The sequence below is a fragment of the Dromiciops gliroides genome, chromosome 5, assembly GCF_019393635.1.
Source record: "Dromiciops gliroides isolate mDroGli1 chromosome 5, mDroGli1.pri, whole genome shotgun sequence".
NCBI lineage: Eukaryota > Metazoa > Chordata > Mammalia > Microbiotheria > Microbiotheriidae > Dromiciops > Dromiciops gliroides.
The window spans coordinates 88531806-88545497 of NC_057865.1; the positions used below are offsets into that span (position 1 = coordinate 88531806).

Genomic DNA, 13692 nt, shown 5'->3' on the forward strand with positions numbered 1-13692 from the left:
CTAGCTGCCCCAGATGTTTCTTTCTTTTAAAAATTGTGCTGAAAATGTTATTGTTTGTTTACTGACAAATATTACTTAAAAAGCAATGTTCCAAAATAGAGAACTTTTCATTTTTTTAAAAGGGAAAACTTTTATTCATTATTGTATCAAAGAATAACTTATGGCTCACTACATGGAAACTACCCAAGGATCCACTAGGAGTCCTTCTTGACTTCCCCTTTACTACCCAGCATGATTCAGTGGAAAGAACACTAGCCTTGAACTCAGATAATCTGAGTGGGAATCCTAAGTCTGCCACTAACTATTTGGGTGATCCTCAGTAAGTCACTGAGTCTCTCAAAGTCTTAGTTTCCTCATCTGTAAAGTGAGGAAATCCAAGATCTCCATAGCACAAAATGAAGCTGAGAAGAGCAAATGATGCTTCCTTTCTCAGGATTAGAGATCTGATTCGACACAAAGGAGGCCCAATGTTAAACAAATCTAAGACAAGGCATGGTTTGTAATGTTCCTAAACTGTGGATTAATTTTGCTTTTGAGAAACTACTGTGACAAACCATAAGGTTCCAATCACATCACTGCTGTTTATTATATACGTGGCATTGTGCAGAACCAGATCAAAAGAAGATGCGTCTATGTGGTCTATAGGCTCTTTGATTAGTAACCAAAGTAGGAAAGGAGGATGGGGGCTACCTATCCAGAACAAAGAACAGGATTTCATCTTCATTTGAGCCCTTCCCTCTTCTCCCCATTCCCATTATTTAGACTGAATGTTATAGAATAGCAGGAGAAATCCTGTATTTTTTCAAGAATTATTTATCTATAATATAGTGAAACTTGACATAATTTGCATTTGTTTTAGACCCATTATAAGGGTGTGTGTGTAATATTTGTTGAATAAAGTATCAAAAGGGCCTTTGTTATAATATGATAGCAGCTGATTACATAGTGCTGTGGTATAGGGGAAAGAACAGTGAATTTGGACTGAAATAGACTGGATTTAAGTCTAAGTCTCTGCCATTTGAAAATGGTGTAGCTTAGGGCAATTCATTTATTATCCCTGAACCTCAGTTTCTCCTTCTGTAAAATGGGAGAAAATAACATTTGTTATTGAATCATATAAGGATCAGATGTGAAAGAATGCCAACATTACTTTGTATCTGGAAGGCACTTCACAAATGCCAGCTATTATTGTTATACATATTGAAATAGTGCCTTTAGAAAATATTATCTTTTGATTTTCTATGTCATTGATAACTTTGAATGCCTGGTTCTTGGAATTTTCTCTCATAAGTTCTGAATGTTATGTTAGTATGTTATCTCAACATGATATAGCTTTTATACTTTTTTTGAATTATAACATGCAATATAATATCTGCCATCTATAATAAATGTTATTATTCCCAGAATGGCTAGATAAATCTCAAGACATAATTATATTTGTGGTTGACATGACCTTGGAAGATGTATATCTTCATGAAAAATAAGATAATAATTTTTCCATAGTCAAGCATATTTGAGCTACTGTTTAAAATATGCTTTTTTAAAAAAATGAAAAATTCTATGTATATTTCAACCCTCCAACTATAGGCAATCTATTTCTAATGGCTTCGATATTTCTAAAAGATTAATAGGGTATTTGAATCATACCTTTTCTATATCTATTCATATACTTTTTCAACAATACAATATGCTTGACTTGGTATATTTGAATTCCCAGTGAAATGTCTTTTCTCATATTGGTTTCCTTAGACTAGAACCTCACAATCACTCTACCTGAACTTATTACCTATAGGCATCTCTGGTTTTATTAACAAATGCTTATGGAGCAATTATTTAATGGTGCCTCTTAAGGCTTTTAATTTCCTTGTGAAAACTGAAATTTCACTTTCAAAGTTTCTGTGAACCTATGAAACTTTTACCATCCTACAACTACTATGGTTGCCAACAGACCTTTCCCCATACTTTGCATAGTAAAAATCCACACTGGTGTTTTGAGACTGTAATACAAGAAGAGGGGGATGCTATGTTAGGAGGGTTTTGTTTCTTACTACAGGGAATGAGAGATACAGTCGTCTCTCATTTCCAATCTCTGTTTCCCACCTACTCAATTATTATTCAGTCATTTCTGTTGTGTCCAACTCTTTGTGATTCCATTTCTTGGCAAATATACTGGAATGGTTTTCCATTTCCTTCTCCAGCTTTTAGTTTTACAGATGAGGAAACTGAGGCACACATGGTCAAGTGACTTGCCCAAGGTCACACAGCTAGTAAATGTCTAAGGGCAGATTTGAACTCAGGGAGATTGAGCCTTCCTGACTTCATGTCTGGCACCCTGTCTACTTCCTACCCACTCCTACATCTTCTAAGTAGGCATGTATTTCAGAGATGACTGTGTTCTGAAGGCAACAGAGGAAAGAAAAACTGAACTGAGCGGTGCTGTGACCTGATTTTCAGAGTACTATGCTTTTTCTGTTCAAGTGAACTCAGAAAGATTTCTCTACAGTACAGATACAAGGAATAGCAATGCAATATCTCTAAATGGAAACTGCATTCTTTGGAAGACCTAGGGACAAGTATGTGATTTTTTTCTGAATCTTCTAAGCCTTCAAGATTCCTCCTGCTGAAGAAAAGGGATGCAATGATAAACAGAAAAGGTCTCTTTTATTTTCTACAATGTGGCTCAAGTTCGATCCCACTTATGTTTTTAGAGTATTTCCAAAAAGGCAGAATGAGCCAACAGCTCACATTTAAAGTTTGCCAAGTGCTTTACAGATATCTCATTTTGTCCTCACAAAAATCCTGGGAAGCAGGTGCTATCATTTATTTATTTATTTATTTTTGGTGAGGCAATTGGGGTTATGTGACTTGCCCAGGGTCACACAGCTAGTAAGTCTAGCTAGTAAGGCACTTAAGTGTCTGAAGCTGGATTTGAATTCAGGTTCTCCTGAATCCAGGGCTGGTGCTTTATCCACTGTGCCACCTAGCTGCCCCCAGCAGGTGCTATTATTAATCCCATTTCATAGATAAGGAAACCAAGGCAGACAGTCTTTAAGTGACTTGCCCAGGATCACACAGCTAGAGAATGTCTGAGGTAGGATTTTAACTCAGGGTTTCCTGACTATAGGTCCAGCTCTCTGTCCACTGTGCCGCCTAGCTTCGTCTGAGTAGCTCTGAAGGATATCAGTAGGATAATGTCCTGGCCTTAGCTGAGAAGAAAATTACAAGTACAAATAAGGAAGTATGAAGCAAATCACTCTCTTCTCCTCCTTCCTTTTTTATGCAGGTGATATCTGGTTATTGTTATCAAAAGTCACCTCAATCAAAAGAAGCCAGAACACAAATACTGAGAAGAGCATTGAGCTGGTGAAACCATTGCAAGGAGGCAGTGTCACCAAAGGGCACCAGATTGAGGATGTTTCCAGGGGTATTAACATTATCTCTATTTTACGGTTAACACAATTGCATTTTAGCAACTCAGTGGCCAAAGGGTTCCTGGCTCTCCTATGTAGCTGCCACGAGCCACCCCTCCCTCAAAGATCAGGGCCCACTTCGGTCACTTCCCCAGGTTTACCATAGCCCAAAGATGTCACTCAGTCCTAGTGTACAGCTCACAATGCTTTGTCTCCAGAGAAGAGCATTCTCCAATCAATCATGTCCTATGGACAGTTTTCACAGATTATTTTCTAGGCCTTCTCTTTTGTGTATATCTACAAAGGTTTGTGTTTTTTCCCCCCCAAAGGACAAAAAAATGGAAGAAGCTTACCCAAAAGGAATTTTGCTCAGGAAATAATATCCGGTATATGAGTGTTGATAAATCTGGAAGACAAACAAAGAAAATGCCATGAAACAGCGTCTGTGTGTGTGTATATCCACACCCCACCTCATCACCGCCAATTCAAGCAAACCCTCTTTCGAACACAAGGAGTTAATCCCCAAGCCGGGAAGCAAAGCTTTTTATTTACTTAGGAAGTTAATTTACATAACATGTTTGTTTTCTTTTCATCCTTTCCACTCAGTACCCAGGGCAGTGTCATCCCCATGGCTACCAGGTTTGTGATTAAATTAAGGGAACATGTTCCCAGCTGTGGCTAAATATAGCACCTGGTATTAATGAGGACACCTTGGTCATTTGAAGGCAGTCAGACATGGTTATAGCTAGACACAACAGGACAATAATAGATACTCACTGCTGGAGTCCTCTGGAAATGGTAGCAAAGGGTAAAACCAGAAATGCCATTTCCCTGAACCTAGTGAGTTGCAAAATCCCATTTTGAGGCCAAGGAAAATTTAGCTGGGCAAATTAATCACCCCTCTATACATCCTGGTGTGCTGCTTCTGTTTTTTAACTTTCTAAAGGATGCCACACAGATGGAAAACCTACCCAAAAGCCACTAGGGAACTGACTTTATCATGATTTTCTTGATGTCAAAAGAAGGTCATGTTTATGCATCTGTTTTTCTTTTAAAAAGTTGATATGAAAACTTTCCAGAGTGTTTGAGCTAAAGAGACAAAAATAGTCTTCCAGGTTTCATTCCAGTGATCCTCCAGTGCTCCACTGGCTACCAGAGCAGATGTGAGAATGGGGTGTGTGTGAATGAATGACTGGAATTCCATCTTTTTCACCCATTCCATCAACTTTAGGCCATTATTTCTCTCTACTTACTGGTCAGAGAACCAAATGTTAAGGAATTAATGGAATTCAGCATTGTGCTGCAATGAAAGGAAAACTGAACCGCTTCTCTGCTTTGGAGAGGCACTGTGGTGCAATTAAAACAGGTTGGGCATTTGCTTTTCTTCTAATGGCAATAATGTACAGGCATCATGACAATATCACTTCAAAATACCTCAACATGAATTCTTGAAATGGCAGAGGATACAAATTCAGAGCATGAGTCAGTAAGTGGGTACAAACTGTCAAGGAGATGCCTAGAGTTCACTGTGTGAATGAATGGTGGGGAAATCACAGACAGAAAAGGATCAGAGGGTGTGTGTGTGTGTGTGTGTGTGTGTGTGTGTGGCAATTGGGGTTAACTGACTTGCCCAGGGTCACACAGCTAGTATTAAGTGTCTGAAGCCAGATTTGAACTCAGGTCCTCCTGACGCCAGGGCCAGTGCTCTATCCACTGCACCACCTAGCTGCCCCATGGATCAGAGGATTTAAAACAGGAAGGGACATTAGAGATCATATAGCCCAGGATTTCTTAACTTGATGTCTTTGAACTTGGTATTTTAAAATGTATTATTTTTCCAGTTACATATATAGTTTTCAACATTTGTTTTCATAAGATTTTTGGTTTCAAAATTTTCTCCCTCTCTCCCTTCCCTCACCCCTCCCCAAGCCTAGTGTTTTATCCACTATCTCACCTAGCTGCCTCAGAACAATTATAACAACTAATGTGTGATAATAACTAGAGAGAACCAGGAAGAACATCACTTAGGGGAGGTTACCAGAGTTGTACTGTGGAGAAAGCTTGAAATTCTAAGATGTGGCTATGGGAAGGAAGCACATTCCAGGAGTTAAGGACCTCTCCTGCAAAGGCCACAAAGATGGTAGATAGATTGCAGGTAGGACAGCTGGAAGGACAGTGGACAGTGCATGAATAGGACTCATATAAAATAAGTCAAGCAAAGGATGTAGGAATCCCAGTGCGCAAGGCTTTAAATGTCAAAGGATTTTGTTGTTGTTATTTATCCTAGAGGCAATATTGGTCTGCTAGGTGGCGCCATAGTGCACAGAGTGGTGGGCTTGGAACCAGGAAGAACAATCACTAGCTATGTGACCCTGGGCAACTCACTTAACTTCTGTTTGCCTTAATACACTGGGGAAGGAAATGGAAAACCAGTCCAGTATCTTAGTCAAGAAAACACCAAATGGGGGTTACAAAGTCAGACACAACTGAAATGATTCAACAACTATGTATTGAGCTACTGAAGATATTTAAGTAGGGAAGGATGACCTGAACAGATCTAGGCTTTAGGAATTTCAAGAGGGCTTAGAAAGAGGAGGGAAAAGAGGTAGGGAGACTTCATCATCAGACACATTTATTTGAGAATTTCTAGGAAAGATTCCAATTTAAATGCAACATCTGTTTTTTGAGCACCAATAGTGTGCAAAGCTTTCAATGAGACTAAAGGAATCCAAGAATAAGAATGAAATGGTATGTTCTCATCCTGCTTTACAATGATCTCTTAGATCAGTTTCCAATTAAAAATCACCTTGCATTTATTTTGCATATGTATGTATGTATGTATGTGTGTGTATATATGTATGCATGAACATCTCCCTTGATCAATAAAAGCTCCTTAAGGACAGTAATTGTTTCATTTTGGACCTTTTATTCCCAGTGCTAAACAAATGCTGATTGATTAATTAAAAGGATGACCTGCTTGTGTTGGTCATACCCTTTTATTACATATTCTACAAAGAGCAGTATAAATCCAACTCAATAAACATTAAGCCCTTACTGAGTGCAAAGCATGGGGGTATACCCAAAGTACTCTTGTCTGTCTGTGAGGTTGGGGATCACTACCTGAGATTTCAGTGGTTTAGGGAACTCCCTGTTACCAATGCAGACGAATCCCTGCTTTATACCTTCCAATGTTAGAGAATTCACTGAAATTCTGAGATTTGGTGTTAAGTGACTTGCCAGGGTCATATGGATATGGTGTCTGAAAATGGACTTGAGCCAAATTTTGTTTTCTGACTAAGATGCTGGCTCTATCAATTATCCCAAGCTTACTCACTGGCACTGGGCATATGAGGATGGAAACAAAATAAGACAAAATAGTGTCTGCTCTGAAGAAGCTTACATTCCTCTAAGGGAACACAATGAGTATACAAATAAGCCTAACATGAGGCTATTTGAGTATAGAAGGAGCATTAACAGATGAAAAGGATGAAGGCAGGGGTCATGGAAACACAGTGTTTAAACTGAACTTCACCTTCATAAGACCACATGGCTTCCATGAGACTGAAAATGGTAGGATGTTGTATCTTCTTTAGCTAATGAGCAATGATTCAATTAATGAATACTTTGTTATGGGAAAGCTTGGTTCATGTTTAATAATAACTCATATTATATAGCATTTTATAGTTTACAAAGCATCTGTCTACTAACAGCCCAGCATGAGAAGTTATGAATTTTAAATTGTACTTGCTTCGCTGATGAGAACAGGAAAGGATCAAAGACTTTCCCATACCGTTCTACCTTGCAGGATAGGTGCTCATGGTGAAAAACACACATTTAACACTCCATCCTCCTTGAGCAGCAGTACCACTTGATAGTAAGAGGCAGCCATTTTGAAAATGGTAGCCTAGGTGTGGAGTGACAGTGGAGAATGGGCTCTTTGAAGAGCCATTCATTTTTGAAGTGAATGTTATACCTAAAGAGTAAGCTCATTTCCTAGTCCCTTAGCATAAATTCCCTCTGAAAGTTTTCCTTGTTAATAGCTTGTGTAATAAGGTTGAAATCAGTGTCTATACACAGGGTTAGGGATCTAGTGCTACCTGTGAATCAGCTTTCATCCTACTGCTGAATAGGACAACATTCTACATAATGATACACTGTAAAACATTATCAAGAGAGACAAAAATAGCAAACATCTACATAGCATTTCAATATTTGCAAAACATTTTACATATATCATCTCATTTGAACCTCACAACAACCCTGGGAGGTAAAGATTATTGCTATCCTTTTTTAAAAAAGATTGGGAAACTGAGGCTGAGAGGGTAAACCTCAAAGTAGTAACTTTGCCCAAGTTCATGTAACTAGGAAGTGTCAAAGACAGCAGTTGAACTTCAAACTTCTTTATTGGAAACCCAGTGCTTTAACTACTATCCTATGTATCTGCCTCACAGTTATTAATTTAATGTGGGAAAACAATTAGAAAAAGCCTTACTGTAGGAAAATGGCCCTGAGATTGTTTGGGAGGAAGCTAGGACCCACAAGAAGTCATGGGTAGGGGGAAAGAGCCGAGCCTTTGTCACACTCTCCTCCTTCTTTCTAGGTTTTCAGGACACCCCTCTCTCCTGGTTCTCCTCCTCCCTATCTAACCACTCTTTCTTAGTCTTCTTTGCTGGATCCTCATCCAGATCACTTCCAGGAGAGTGTTCTGTCCTAGGCCCTCTTCTTCCTCTGTGCTACTTCATCTGGTGATATCATGAGCTCCCATGGATTTAATGAGCATCTCTATATTAATGATGCCCAGATCTAACTATTCTGCTGACCTCCAATCTCATGTTTCCAGCTGCTTTTCAAACAACTCTAAATGGATGTTGAGCAAACCTCTTAAACTCAATATGTGCAAAACTGAACTCATTATCTTTCCCTCTAAACACTACCACCCTCCTATTCCCTATTTCTATATAAGGTGATACCATCTTCTCAGTCCCCTAGGTTCATAAACTGGGTGTCATGCTCAATACCCTCCCATCTTCCTTCCCATAAGCAATCTGTTGGAAGACCTGCTAATTTCACCTTTGCAACATTTCTTAAGCTTGCCCCCTTCTCTCCTCTGACACTAACACCACTCTGGTAGCCCTCATCATGTTATGTCTGGATTGTTGCAGTAGCCTTCTGATGGGTCTTTCCCCTTTCTGTTTCCTTTTTTTATTCAGCTTTTTCATTCAGATTTTCCTAAAACACAGGTCTGATCATGTATGTTTCTGTCTGTCTGTCTCATACACACATACACACACGCATGCACGTGCACACACAAACTCCAGTAGCTCCCTATTGCTTCTGGGATCAAATAAAAAATCTTTTCAGCTTTCAAAACCCTTTATAACTTTGCCCCCTCTTACTTTCCAATCTTACACTTTACTCCCTACCTCATACTCTTTAACCCAGTGACACTGGCCTCTTTGTTATTAAACAAACAGGATCACTAAGTTCTAGGCACTTTCTCTGGGTGTCCTCATACCTGGAATGTTCTCCTTCCTCCTTTAAACATTTCATTTTTTTTAATATAAAGTGGAACAGAAAAATATGATTATATGGACGATGAGTGTTTACACTGTGATTTTTTAAAAGAATGATATAAATTTAACATATTACTTTCAAACCTATCCCTCTTATTAGCATATGAGAGTCAGAAGGGACCTCAAGGAAGTTCTAGCTCAATATGTCCATGGGCAAAAGTTCCTTTTGTAATAACCCCATAAAGTGGTTATTCTGCTTTTGCATGAAGACCTTAAGTCAAAAGGAACTCCTTATCTTCTGAGGTCATCATCTGGATAACTGGTAGTTCTCCCTTATTTGGAATTAGTAATATTAGTATATTTGTTTGGGGGTTTGGTGAAAACAGGTCTCCCTATCTCACTCAGGCTGGAAATGCAGTGGTCACTTATGGTTCCAATCCCATAACTGATCAGCATAGAAGTCTTAACCTGATCTATTTTACCAACTTAGGCCTGTTTTCATCTCCTTAAAGCATCCCAATAGCCCTCTGCTCTTGAAGGATCAGTCTTGGTTTGGACTCCTACTACAACTTGAAACTCCTGAACTCAAGAGATCAAGAGCCTTGGCTTCCCCAGTAGCAGGAACAACAGGCACTGGCTACCTTGCCTAGAAATTCTTCCTTATTTTAAAGCCAAACCTCCCCCTCTGCAACTTTTATATCTCTATGTAGTACTTTTATGAGGATTTGACAAAAACCTCATAAATTGGGTTGCAATCTATACCAGGTGAGAGGGCTCCTACATTGATGAAATAGTGGATCTGTTGACCATTATGGAGTAAAGCTTTTCATACAACATTTTACTCTACCAAATCAAATGTTTCTTTTTTAATGTCAACAAAAAAAGTATAGAGAGATCTATTCTCCATAGCTTTCCGTCAATTGTTTGACTGTAATGACATAATTTGCTGTAGAATATTATTTGAGAAATCCTGTTCATTCCCTTCACGTATCTTCAAGATGCCCTTAATGAATTTTTCTCAAATATTTTGTAACAATAGGAAAGCAGGAAAATGTAACAACAATTATGGATATTTTCCAAGGTAACTTGTTTTGTAACAATGTCTATGATTTATTTCCAAGTATTTGGTAATCTCTCTTTCTCTTTACAACCTTCAAAATTATGTCACCTCCAGCAAAGACCTTTTATGCATATATTTGATGTCATTCAGTTGCTTCTTTATTTCCTTTTGGCACCATTTCTACTTCCTTAAGCAGCATGATGAGGTATGTGATGAGTTCACACATGTTGGTTCCTTTAAGACTGATGGAGAACAGAGATTACCACAGACATACTTCACAGATCTTTTCCATTTTTCATCAGCTTGTTATCCTGGTAGCTTCCTTTTTAAATGCCTACTCCTTACTTGCCTTACTTGGGTCTCTTGCCAACCTTCTGACTATTTTTTGAAGTGATGCTGCTCATAATCTTCTACCATCCTTACCCATGAAATTTTATAAATTATGTTATATTTTAAACTAGTTTTTATTTGGCTGCCATATATCTCTTCTTGGCACAACATCAAGAGTTTATCTACTAATGCAGGGCCCAGGTTTTTTGGTCTTCTTGTGGTAATTGATTGCTTAAAATTCCTTAGGAAATAGTGATGATCTGTGTCAATTCTTGGGTATTTTTCAACCATTTCCCATCTTTCTGAATCAATTAAAAAATAGGCCAAATAGGAGTTATGTGAATTACATACAGTGTCTTCCCATTTGTATTCTTCTAATTGGGTATTGATGCCTTTACTCTAACAAGTCAATGGTCTGACTGTAGTCAGTGGATTTGGAAATGACTTTCAAAAATATAATTGGCAATTTCCTATTTATTAAAGTGTAATTAATTTCATTTTTGTGAAGTTATTTAAAATTCACTATGTCCAGTACCTCCTAACTCTCCTCTTGAAGAAACTACGAATGGGGGAGATCGTAGAAGATAAAATGGATAATTTTAATTATATAAAGTCAAACAGTTTTTGCATGAACAAAATCAATATAGTTAGAATAAGAGTGAGAAAATCCTTGCCCTCAAATTTCCTCTGATAAAGGTCTAATAGTCAAGATATAGAGGGAATTAATACAAATATATAAGAACAACAGTCATTCCCCAATAAATAAATGGCTAAAGGATATGAACAGGCAACTTTCAGAAGAAAAAAATTCAAGCTATCCATAATCATATTTTTGAATGTTCCAAATCATTAACAATAAGAGAAAAATGAAAAATGAAACTGTGAGGTTCTAACACACAGCAATCAAATAGGCAAAGAAGATAAAAAAGAAAAATGACAATTCTTGGAGGAGCTGTGTGCAGCCAGATACTCTAATTTACTGTTGATGGAACTATGAATTGGTCTAACCATTCTGGAAAGCAATTTAAACTACACTTCAGAAATCACTAGTCTGTGAATACTCTTTGATCCAGTGATACCACTCACAGGCAGGAAGTATGGCGAAGTTTATGTGCATTATGCAAATTCGAATAGTTTATGAGCACTGTGCACATAATGCACATAGTGTACAAGCTATCAACAGGTCATATACCTAGCATTAGCCTTAGTTTACTCATCTTTAAGTTGAGGAAGTTGGACTCAGTGACTTCTAAGGTCTCTTTAAGCTCTAAATCTATAAGCCTATGAAGTTTAAAAGAACTTTATTTGAAGTTCTAATTTAAAGAAAATATTCGTTATGCAGGGTAAATAAATGATATGTTATCCTCCTAAGAAGTAATAAAGGTTGGAAATATAACTAGATTCAGCAAGATGTAAATAAATGCATGGATAACAGATCCATAGCAGGAAATTTAGGGAAGAGAGAAATGTTTGAGGAAATCTCTAACCTTTCAGGACTGACATGCTGGACAGCAGACATGCTCTTCCCCACATCTTTTGACATCACTTTCACAGACAGAAAAAGAAAGCCTGGACAGATCATTATCTTCAACCACTATAGCATTTCTTCTGTTTATATCCAGTGCTAGGCATAATATTTACAAAATGAGGCCTGTCACTCAATATAAACCCAATATATTTAAAGAATGTACCTGTCAAATCACAGGAACAGAACACGGTTAACTTTTATATGGAGTGGGGGTGGGTGGGGAAGGGGTTTAGACCTCTTTTCCTGTACTATGCAATAGGTATCTATAATTGTTTAACTTGGTCTAGGTTTTCCAAACTCTCAAATCATGTAAATGATAATACTAAATTTATTAAAGTAATTATTGCCCTCTAATATTTCTTTTTTCTTTTCTTTTCTTTTCTTTCTTCTTTCTTTCTTTCTTTTTTGTGGAGCAAGAGGGGTTAAGTGACTTGCCCAGGGTCACAAAGTTAGTAAGTCATTTTTCTTTTAAACAAAATTTCTCTCCTTTTTACCTCCCCTACTTTGGGAGGAAAAAAACCAAATTATTTGAATAAATATGTATAGCCAAGCAAAGCAAATTCTTTCATTGATCATGTTCCAAAATACTTGTTGCATTCTGTACCCCAAGTCCATCACTTTTCTGTCAGGAGGTGAAAAGCAGGGCTTATCATCAGTCTTTTAGAACCATGATTAGCAATTGCATCATTTAGAGCTTTTAAGTCCTTCAAAGTTGTTTGCATTATAATGTTGTTATTGTATAAATTGGATTCTGCCCACTTCACTCTGAATCAGTTTATATAAGTCTTTCTAGGCTTCTCTGAAATGGTCCTTTTTTATTATGTGATAGGACCTATGTTTCTCTCGTACAGTTTCTTTCTTCCCACTCACAACATGGGGAGATTTTACCAGAAAAAAGACAAAGCTACTACCAGGACCTGACTGACTGGCCCTGGCTTCCAAGATGCAGCTTCCTGGTCATGTAAGAACATAAAAAATCCCAGCTGCATGGAGTGTAGGCCCCTTGGATTTGGTGGATTTCTGAAGACCTTGTCAAGTTTCCATGTCTTTCATCATGGTGAACAGATAAATTTCCATAGCGAGGCCCACATCCAAAGATACTGTATCCTTTTTGCCTATCCTTCCTATTCAAAAGCAAAGTGAATCTCATTTTGTAAATGGTTCATTGATGCTAGTGCCTGATTTCATCCCAATATTGAGCTTGAACCAAACAAGCGCTGGCTTGAGATGTGTCGGCAATTCATCTTACAGTGAATAGAATCCCATTACGTTCACCTGCCATCATTTGTCCAGTCCTTCACCAATGGATAGGCAGCCCCTTATTTTCTAGTGCTTTGTATTTTTGTACATATGGGTCCTTCTCCTATTTCTTAGATTTCTTTCAGGTAGAGGCCTAGTAGTGGTATTGCTGGGTCAAAGGATATGCACAATTTATTAATTGTTAATTCTAATATTACATAAATTTCAAAACAAACCCCAAGTCCTTCCATTTTGCAAAGAAGTCAATATCTGTCTTCTAAACTCTTCACTTCACTTTTTTTTTGGAGGGCAATGAGGGTTAAGTGACTTGCCCAGGGTCACACAGCTAGTATGTATCAAGTGTCTGAGGCAAGATTTGAACTCAGGTCCTCCTGAATCCAGGGCCAGTGCTTTATCCACTGCACCACGTAGCCGCCCCCTTCACTTCACTTTTAATAGCCTCTGTTTTAGATAGAGGCTCCCTAGGACACTTAGGGTTCTCATATGATACCCTGCCACAGCATTCCACCCCACCAACCTTACACACACACACACACACACACACACACACACACACAGGCCTGCCCTCCCTGCTTTAGACTGGCTAGCTAA

At 38.1% G+C, this 13692-nt stretch overlaps 1 protein-coding gene across 7 annotated transcripts in view; it reads right to left on the reverse strand.

Moving 5' to 3' along the window:
- Nucleotides 1-13692, reverse strand: part of DPP6 (dipeptidyl peptidase like 6) — a 1357728-nt gene that overhangs the window by 330128 nt on the left and 1013908 nt on the right. For all 7 annotated transcript variants that reach the window (XR_006353239.1, XM_043966312.1, XM_043966314.1 and 4 more), the window contains exon 6: nt 3764-3816. Coding sequence is in view for 6 of the 7 variants with exons in the window: in XM_043966312.1 (XP_043822247.1) it covers nt 3764-3816 (53 nt within the window). In the remaining variant the exon portion in view is untranslated. The remainder of the gene's footprint in view (nt 1-3763; nt 3817-13692) is intronic.